This window comes from Microtus ochrogaster, chromosome 21 (genome assembly GCF_000317375.1).
Source record: "Microtus ochrogaster isolate Prairie Vole_2 chromosome 21, MicOch1.0, whole genome shotgun sequence".
Lineage (NCBI taxonomy): Eukaryota > Metazoa > Chordata > Mammalia > Rodentia > Cricetidae > Microtus > Microtus ochrogaster.
Window position 1 is genome coordinate 22,449,997 of NC_022022.1, and position 10,094 is coordinate 22,460,090.

At 45.3% G+C, this 10,094-nt stretch overlaps 1 protein-coding gene across 10 annotated transcripts in view; it reads left to right on the forward strand.

Annotated features, from left to right (window-relative positions):
- Nucleotides 1–6,337: 6,337 nt before the first annotated feature.
- Nucleotides 6,338–10,094, forward strand: part of Camk2d (calcium/calmodulin dependent protein kinase II delta) — a 250,826-nt gene continuing 247,069 nt past the window's right edge. For 5 of the 10 annotated variants that reach the window (XM_005357243.3, XM_026783941.1, XM_013350034.2 and 2 more), the window contains exons 1-2: nt 6,339–6,859; nt 8,389–8,483. In XM_005357243.3, the coding sequence (XP_005357300.1) occupies nt 6,795–6,859; nt 8,389–8,483 (160 nt within the window). In that variant the 5' untranslated portion in view covers nt 6,339–6,794. Of the gene's footprint in view, nt 6,860–8,388; nt 8,484–10,094 lie in introns of all 10 variants that reach the window. The other 5 variants (XM_026783940.1, XM_026783944.1, XM_005357251.3 and 2 more) reach the window with 3 other exon arrangements.

Sequence of the window (10,094 nt, forward strand, 5' to 3'; positions counted from 1 at the left end):
GAAAATAAACTTCTGAATAAATCTCAAGAGAACATGAATTGTTAAGTGAAATAAAATGTTGGTAAGACAGGGAAGAAAAATTCTGAAAGAGAAACATTTGGAGAGGTGGCTTAGCAGTTAAGGGCACTGCCTGATCTTGAGGTTTCACACAAATGGCAGCTCACTAACACCTATAACTCCAGTTATAGAAGACAACCTCTTTTGGCGTCTGTGGGCATTGCACACACGTAGTGCGTATACATCATACATTTAGGAAAAATATTCATACATGCACACTTGGGGATGGTGGTGAGGAATTATCAAACTGAAAGACTAGAAATGAACATGTTCAGTCAAACTAAAACTCTGTGGAAGGCCTTCATCGGCAGAACAGGTCAAGGTGAGGACAGAGTATCCAAGCTTCAAGACCAGGTAGAAGAGTTGGGACATTCTGATGGTATGATGAACAAGTAAGGAACAAGCAGTATTTTTCACGGTATTTAGGGCCTATATAAAGCCTTTGGAGTGCCCAGCACTTGTTCCCACAGATCGCCAGAGAAAGAAATGTTAAGCATGCAGGATTGTCTTTATAATAGGAAAGATTAAAACCCAGTTTTTTTTTTCATCCCAAAAGCTGGGGATTAGAAATAATTAATAGTCTCATGATTTCTGTTACCTGTTGGGCCAGGCAATAACAAGCTTCCACAACCAGGACCAACAGTAGCTAGAAATATGAATGACGCTCCCCAACTCCCACAACCAGGACTAGAGATATCTAACAGGATAAAAGACCCTTATAGCAAAGGCTCCCCCAAGCTCCCTCAACGAGGACCAAAGGTGGCTAATAGCCCAAATGAACGCTACAATATCTGTATAACCTTGACCAGTCCCTTCTTAGACCTGTAAGTTAGTACTGGTAGTCTATCTCTGGAACCCATACTCTCAGAAGAAATGACATATACCCTGAGTCGAGTTTCGATGTAATAATGCTTCCTTGTGCATTGGGGATTATATTACAACAGGAAACTTTTTTTCCAAATTGTACTGTATTTGAATTTGTTGGGAATAAACTACCTGAGACAAGACTCCTTAAAGTCTTCATAAAGGTTGATGAAGTCAATCTGAGTTTTTATTCTTACTTCTTTGTCATTTGCTTCCCTGCCAGAAAAGTACAAACCTAATCATAAAAATAAGGTAAAGAATTCAATTCTAAATTCTAAGATCTTCAATAAAATTCTCAGGAAAATGAATGGAACTCTAAACTAGTACAATATTTGGAGGTAACCCAGGCTCAGAAAGACAAATCCAGCATGTTTCCTCACCTCTGCTTGCCTGGCCAGAATCAGATTAGACTTTTAATGATTATGGAGAGGTTGAAATGGTGAAGGCCAGGGTCTAATTACACATCATCTTGGGCTATGCTGGCCCTCAATAATCATTTGTCATTCACCTCTGTATGTGACATAATATCTTTGTGACTATTAGATGAATCTTTGAGAATGTACAAGTAGACCCTTTGTTTCTGTCAATCAAGGCTAAGAATGACACCAGGCAGTGTCTGAGGCTCAGAACTGAGATTTCCTCTTTTCTTTATCTGCCTACCTGATATGTTCCATCAATGTCCTTGGAAAATGTCTTTATTTACAACTTACTTTGTTCTGTTACCATAAGACTTTATTAAACTGTTACTCCTACATTGGAATACGGAATGGTAACCTGCATTCCTGGGCAATGGTCACCCATATCTGGCTCCAGAATAAATTCTTTGAGGTAAGAGCTGTGTTTCATGAAAAGTTTGTATGAAGAATAATTAAAAAATGCTAAGTCTTAGTATACTAAGTACATTCAACACTTGTCCATTCTGAGAGTACTAAAGCATTGCAGTTTTTAATTCCAAGTACCAAATGAGAGGAGCAGAAGAAATTGCTCAGTATTTACACTTCCTGGTCTCTGCTATCCTCCTTGGTTATAAATCTCTGCTTGTCCTCTTTTGAATCAGAGGTGAAAGATTAGGTTACATCATGGGTCCAGTTTGGATAAAATATCTTACTATTTTAATACCAATGCAGCAGATTATTACTGTGACAGACCTGATTATGCTTTTGGGAGGATTATGGAAGGACTTTGGAACTTTGGGCTAGATGAACCCAAGTGTTAAGAGCTCTGGGGTAACTTGGAAGATAAGAATGTGGAGAGCAGGCAGAGGATAGAGGCCTGACTCGTGAAGTTTCAGAGGGAAGTTTAAAGACTCTATCAGGGTCATTTGTTACTTTGAATTAAGAGTCTGTGGTTCTGGTTGGCTGGAACTGAAGAATCAGCTATGATTAACAATAACAGAAGTAGCCGGGCGGTGGTGGTGCACGCCATTAATCCCAGCACTCGGGAGGCAGAGGCAGGCGGATCTCTGTGAGTTCGAGACCAGCCTGGTCTACAAGAGCTAGTTCCAGGACAGGCTCCAAAACCACAGAGAAACCCTGTCTCGAAAAACCACACACACACACACACACACACACACACAAAAAAAAAAAAACAATAACAGAAGTACTAAAGTGAAACCTTTACATGACTGGAACATTTGATGCTGGTCAGGTGGAACTAAGAAGTTAGCAGTGATTAAGAAGATACCAGCATCACTGAGGTGAAATCTTTGGGGAAGTATTTCCTGAGAGCACAGAGAAGCTGTGTTTCAGAGGTGGCCATTGTACTTTAGGTTGGCAGCAGGACTTGGTAATGTGTAAGCATCACCTAGGTGGTACTGGTTTTGAAGGCATGAAAAAGTCATGGAGAACAGCTGAGTATTGGCACTGTGGGAGGTCAGAAGAGGTCACATTGGTGGAGGTGCAGCTTCAATAGCAGGATTGAAGGGTCAAGCAAAAAAAGTTGAGGCTTGGCACTATGAAAAGAGTCTATGAGAGGCCATTAGTGAAAGTACAGCTTTGTTGCAGCAAGAGACCCTACGTTTTGGAGATGATGGGATGACCATCAAGAACAGTAGCACAGTGGAGTGGAGTTAGGTAGATCCTAGAAGACAAGCTGTGTGTGTGCAGAGGGCAGAGGCAGAGAAGTGACCTGAGCCCTTTGAAGAGACTAGAAGATTGTAAGTGAATCCCAGATAATTGGACTGAGTTATTTGTAGCTTGGTTTTGCTTGGTTCAGATTGTGATGGTGTTTTGATTTTTCCTTCCTGAAGAACATATTTAATTTACAATACATTTTGATTTCTAAAGGAGCCCGCATGTTGACAGAGGTTTCTGTCCCACCTGGTCTGCAGCCGTTCAGCCCCAAAGAAACACACACAGGTCTACATTAATTATAAACTGGTTGGACTATTAGCTTCTTATTAACTCTTACATCTTGAATTAACTCATTATTCTTGTCTGTGTTAGCCACGTGGCTTGGACCTTTCATCAGTGAGGTGTTCTCATCTTGCTTCTTCTGTGTCTGGCTTTCTCTGTGACGACTGCAGACTGAGTCTTCTCTCTTCCCAGAATTCTCCTCTTCTCATCACCCCACCTATACTTTGAGTAAGTCAGGGGAAGCAAACCAGTAAGCAGCACCTCTCCATGGCCTCTGCATCAGCTCCTGTTTCCAGGTTCCTGCTTTGTTTGGGTTCTTGTCTTGATTTTCTTTGGAGATGAAGAGCAATTCTGAACTGTAAGCCAAATAAACCCCTTTGTAATGAGTTTTTTCTCTGTCCTACCAGCCAGCTCCCAAATGACAACAGAACTTATTATTAATTATGAAAGCTCAGCCTTAGCTTAGGTTTGTCCCACTAGCTCTTGTAACTTAAACCAACTTGCTTTTATGGCCACATTTTACCATGTGGCTTTTTACCTTTCTTTCATCTTGTACCTCCTGTTTCCTCTCTGTGTCACTTGGTATCTCACTCACAACTCTTTTCTCCTCCCACTTCCTCTCTCTGCCCAGAAGTCCCTCCCATATACCTCCTCTGTAGCTATCAGTCATTCAGCTCTTTTGGTTTGGTTTGTAAGATATTGTTTCTCAATGTAGCAGTCCTAGGTATCCTGGAACTTGGCTTTATAGACCAGGCTGGCCTTGAACTCACTGAGATCCCCCTGCCTCTGCCTCCCAAGTGCTAGCATTAAATGCATGCATCACCACCTATTGATTCGGCTCTTTATTATACCTTCTCAGCAATATATCTTCACACAGTGTACAAATATCCCATCATACCCTTTCCTCCTCTACTTGCTTTTGGACTCATGGTATTTCATCACAACAATGGAAACCCTAACTAAGACAACAAGCTTTGTGAATTATCTTTTGGTTTAACACCCCCCTTTCTTTGTTAGTCTTCCTCTCTTCTTTGTTCACTGGAATAGTCAGGTAAGGATGCTTCACTAAATGTAATAACCTCCAGAGTCACTCTGTTTAGAAGTATATCTTCTAAAAACTTAACTCTGTTTTGCAGCTATTCCTAAAGTGCTAAAGCAGAATAAAAAGAAAATAAAGTCAATCTGCTAGTGTCTTAAGGAGGTCTGAACTTCAGAAATAACTGAAATAAAGTTAAATAAAAGAAACATTTTAATGAGACCACAATGCAGATCAAAAATGAATCAAAATTACATAAAAATCAGAGAACTTTCGAGAATCCTTTAACAGTGTTCCACCATGACAACTGAATAGCAGAGGTCTCCAGGTAGGATACAGAATAGACTGGACATGTGCAGACCCCGTGGGCTTGGCCATGTCAAAAACCCGCAGTAGGAATCTAATGCAGGGGAAGAAGAACAAAAGACACAAGTGAACCCGAGGGGAAAATTATAGTAAAATAGGCCAGCAAATGACATTTTCATGGGCAGAACAATGCAGACATTGAATGATGACTCAACACAAAAACTATTTTCTTGTGGTGTTGAGTGGGAGAGGTCTATTGGAAGTATGAGCAATATTTGAAAAACCTACAACAGAAAAGCATTTAAAGGTTTTCTGACTAGCTTGAGTACTTGAGTTCAGGCGGAATAGCATTCTTTAAAACAGGAAATCAAAGAATTAGGAACATGTGTGTCAGTGAGCAAAGAGCGTCTCAGAACTGGCGACAAAAGTCTATAAAGTCGCCGTAACTGAAAGTTATCTATCACCTTTCTGCTGTGAAATTTTAAGCGCCTGATGTAATTCTAAGAACGAGCAAATTAGCAATAGGAATGCAGGATTTCATGATATCCTGTAGAACAAAAAGCAGAAAAAAAAAAGGAAAAGAAAAAGAAAAAAACCCTGCTCATGATGCTTCTGTTTTCTGTAGGCCTCTATCTCTTCAATTGCCATGTTTATTAAATACCCAGAAATTATCCTAGCAACCAGTGACAACTTAACCTATCTAACAAGCTAGTGTTTTCTCCAGGCTAATTTTTAAACAACAGTGGCAGATCTGCCCAAGAGCAGGCACCCTGGCACTCTTTAGAGGCTTTCCGGATAGCCACTGTCGGGGGTACATTCCTATGCCCCTACCCGGCCTGCTCTGTGAGAACGTGAAGCCAAGAACTCAGGATGTCCCCTCTCTTTTCCTCTTCTCCCCTAGCAAAGTGAAACAGGCTGGCCACGCTCACGTGATGCCAATGACGTCAGCTCCCCACTGGGTCGCGTGACCCGCAGCCAACCTTCCTACCGCCCCACCCCCTCGGCAGCCGAGTGGGACGTCTCGCGAGAGCTCTGCTTACTATCAGAACTTGCTGAGGTTACCGGGGAGTTTACTCGGGAGAGGCAGGAAGGTGTGGCGGAGTGCTGGACTTTCTGCTTTCATTATGTTAGGATTTATGGTCAAGCAAGGGCTTATGGGGCTTGCCCCAGTCAGGAAAACAACCGGAGAGCAGGGCGAAGAGGGGGACAGTAAAACCTGAAGTGAAATGTGGCGCCCGGGCCATCCTCGCCCCTAGCTGAGGGACAGCGGGTCGCAGCAGAGGTGGCCAGGGTTAGCATCGCTGCGACCCCGGGGGAGACGTGGGACCCGGGTCTGGGGAGCAGTAAATGCCAACCGCGCCCTGATGCAGCGGCTACATCCCTCCCTCGGCTTCCCCGGCACCGTGGTTGAGTGGCCGGCCTAGAGACATCCCCGGTGTGTGAGCTGCGAGTCGTCCCTCATCTTCCCGACCCCTCGTGGGTCACTGCGACATCCCGGTGCACCCCGGTCCTCTAAGTGCTCTCCCCACGCCACTATGCACATCCCCTCCCTGCGGTCTCCCTAGACGGCTGCAGGAGAGCAGCCCAGAGGGACTCGGCTGGAGTCGCTAGAGGGAGGTGTAGGGCCGGCGAGGAGGGGGCTTCGCAGGGCGGGGAGAGGCGGGAGGAGGCGCCGGGGAGGAGCTGCGGCCGCCAGCTTCGCCCGCCCGAGCCCGAGCCCAGCGCACTCTGTCGCCGCGCGGGTTCCCAGGCTCGCGGCTCCGTGGGGAGCGCGGGCCACCAGCGCCGCCTCCGCTCGTAGGAGCAGCCGGCCGGCTCTACACTCGCGGTCGCCGCTCGTCCGCCAACCCGGCTCTGCGCCAAGCTGCTGTGCGAGCCTCGGTGTCAGCGGCCATCCCTCCTGCGGGTCCCCCCTCGACCCCTTTCTGGAGCACTCTGCCCCGCGGCCGCGGCGGCAGGAGGAGGAGAAGGAGGAGGGATCGCGGGCGGCGCGGGTTGGTCTGGCCACCTCGCCCCGCGCCCCGCCCCTGCGCGCACTCCCTCGCGGGCGAGCTACTTTCGGACAAGGAAAGTGAGGGCAGCCCCGGGTGACAGCGCGGCGGCGCCAGTCCCGGGAAGCCGCGTCTGTTCGCGTGTCGCCCGTCGCGCTGCCAGCGGCGCACTGCCCAGACCCCGCCATGGCTTCGACCACCACCTGCACCCGGTTCACCGACGAGTATCAGCTCTTCGAGGAGCTCGGAAAGTAAGCGTCCTTGCCTGGCATCTCCTCCCGCGACCCCCGTGTTCCCCGTGGGGGGGGGGGAGGAAGCCCGCAGGCCGAAGCGGGGTGACGGACCCCTGACTTGGTGCGGGTGGGGCACACAGGGGAGGAAATCCCTGCCCCACTGTGGCTGGTGCCCGGAAACCCCAGCCCACCTCCTTGGGTCCTCCACCTCTCCACAGGAGACTTAGTGAATTTACGATCTCTGCAGTTGTAGCTGTCATCCTGGGAAGTGTGCGCGCACGCGAGTGTGTGTGTGTGTGTGTGTGTGTGTGTGTGTGTGTGTGTGTGTGTGATCTTCGGAGAGGAAAGGAGATGCATGCAAAAACGCAACCTTTATCACATTTTCGGTAAATAGATGTCTCCTGCTCAGCCCGCGGTCGGTGTGTCTGCCGTCTGACCCAGGTTCGGATGAGCTGATGAGCACTGGCTCTCAGAGATGGTGCCATATTTATCGATGCCGAAAGTTCAACTTGGCTTGGTGGAGAGTCTGGTTCGGCATCCAAATAGTTGTTCTGTCCAGGAAAAGGGCCACCCAACAGAACCCACGCCCCTGCCCCATATCCGCTATTCTTTGCACTAAAGGATTCGCTCACCATCATTCTTATAGGATTAAGTACGTGCACATCTTGTCGGAGATTTATTTATTGAGGCAGCGGAAAAGCCCCCTCTCTGGAGCTCAGGAAAGCGCTTCCCAAGGTAGCCTAGCCTTGTGGTTGCGTAAAACGACCTCCTCCACTTAAGTGCCAGAACTTCTTGTTAAGGAGGGACAGGGTACCTACAGAAGATCTGTACAGAGATCCAGCCAGGAATGCTGATTTGCCAAGCATCCAACCTCAAAACAGTTCTTCTATCGCTAATTTCGACAATTAGGGAAAAGATACATTTCAGTGTATGCCATGGGTTCCCACAGTTGCATAAAAGGAAGTCTAAGCATTTTTAATGGAATGAAAATGATATCTTTATAGATGATCTGCTGTTGAAACATGGAGACATGTCGGAAGAGCAGCTTAATTCAAATCTCTCCCCTCCCCCAGCCCAAACCAGGCAGAGAAATCACCTTACCCCAGGATCTGGTAAAGCACCAGTGAGCCCCAGATTTATGTTGTAATGAAAACAATCGCCGTATTTACTTACTTGGAGCCACGTTAATTATTTTTCCTACCGAAATAAACAGGCAGCAGATTATTTTTTTCCTCCCCTGTTCCCAGCTCTGCTCTTTGCAGGGTTTGCTTTGAGCATTTGGTGTTTTGTGAAATGTTTGCACAAATTTCATGTGCAAACAAGAGTGGTCATAATTGGCATTTCCTTTTATTTTGTTGATTAATAATGTGTGTTTCCAGGCAATTAAAAACTACTTTTTATTCCTCAACATCGTTTTCTAGATAATGTTTTTATTATGCTGATATTTCACAGACTGCTCAAGACTCACAAATATGCTCAGGTTTGTAAGTTTCTAAGTGGATACTGGATCTGATTATATTGCTGACTTGCTGATTGTTGGTTTCTAGGGGGGCATTCTCAGTGGTGAGAAGATGTATGAAGATCCCTACTGGACAGGAGTATGCTGCCAAAATTATCAACACCAAAAAGCTTTCTGCTAGGGGTGGGTATTTTAAACCACATTTATTTACACATGTTAATTCTGTATTTGTTGTGTGGACTGGTGTTGTCTTGTAAGTAAATATGGCATGTAGTTATAAATGAATTTTAAGCTTAGGTGTCATATTACATACTGATATTTTTTTTTTCGTTGCCAAATGTCTCTGGGTCTGTACATTTGAAAGTAAATGAGAAAAAAAATGTAATTGTTATCAGTGACTGATTGAAATGCTGTCTTATGAGCAGTAACATAAATAAATATTTTGCAAAGCAGGTAAATGCCACGAAGTGCATTTTGCTTTCAGTTCTAGTGTGAAATAACTTTCAGAAGGATCTTACAATGGAAAAAATGTGAGTCTCATAACTGACATAATTCCCTTTCACTTCTGAGATGAAAAGCAGGTCATGGTTCAGTTGAATGTATATTCCAGTTGTAGTTACAGCTGAACTTAATACATTGAGGTATATTTAACTTCAGTGGCTTTGGCAAGATAAAAAAAGACCATTGCTGTAATCTAGGAAGTTAGCTTAATTTTGATGTGCGTCGGTTAGGCCTTTAACTTGGTCTTCTGAATTACATTTCCCACCAAATCATGCGATGTATTTTATACCTGCAGTTTATAGCCATGGAGATAATTCATACTTAAAGCTGTTGACATAAGTATTTTAAAAAAGCAACTTGGAGCCATGTGTTCACGTTTTTTTAAAAAATCATTTTGTTTGAAATCACGCAAAAACACGTATGCTGAAATGCTGGGCATCGCAGTGTCTGCAGGCATGTGCCTAAGGTATCTCCATGGGGATTTATGGTTTGATGGAATTAAACTGAAATCAAAATGAGCAGAATACCATACTGCGTCCCATCTCAGTGACCTGGTTTATTTTAAGTAATGAGAGGAAATTCCATTAGAGCTAGTTTTCCTCACTGGGTATATCTTTTAAGACATGCCACTTAAGGATGTCTGGATAGCATTGCTCTTGTCCTATGCTGAGGTAAATGGATTTACCAATCCTACTTTTAAGGTGCGCTGTAGGGTTCGGTGTATCTGTTATCTTGATCTGATTTGCTGTAGCTCAGAGAAAGGTATATGCTAAACTACCGGCGAGCACTGGGGAGTCCTGGTATGAAAACGGATGAGGAACAAGCTATGCTAATTACATTTCCCCCTCAGTCTCCACTCCATTGGAAGGTTTGAAAGAATGACAAGGGGTGCAGAAGTATAAACGGCAGTTTAAGGGAAAGAAGAAGACTGAAACCAGTCAGACCTTTCCTGGTGTTTGTGTTATTTTCTCTGATGTGACAGGCACTTTGCCCGTGGTGGGCTATCAGATTTGGAGAGTGTTACCACGCCTAGTCCGAGTCTTTTAATGACTTTAAATTTCACCTCAGGACCCACGAGACTGGTAGTCCCTTTTGCTAACTTTATTAACTAGAGTCAACACTTTTTATCCTCTTCATCCCATACTCCCTATATCAGACCAGCAGTCTTGCTCACTCTCTTCCCCTCTGTGGGAGAAGAGTGCCCCGGACGGATTGGCTCCTCCTCTTCCTCTCTGTGCCCCGGATGGATTGGCTCCTCCTCTTCCTCTCTGTGTCCCGGACGGATTGGCTCCT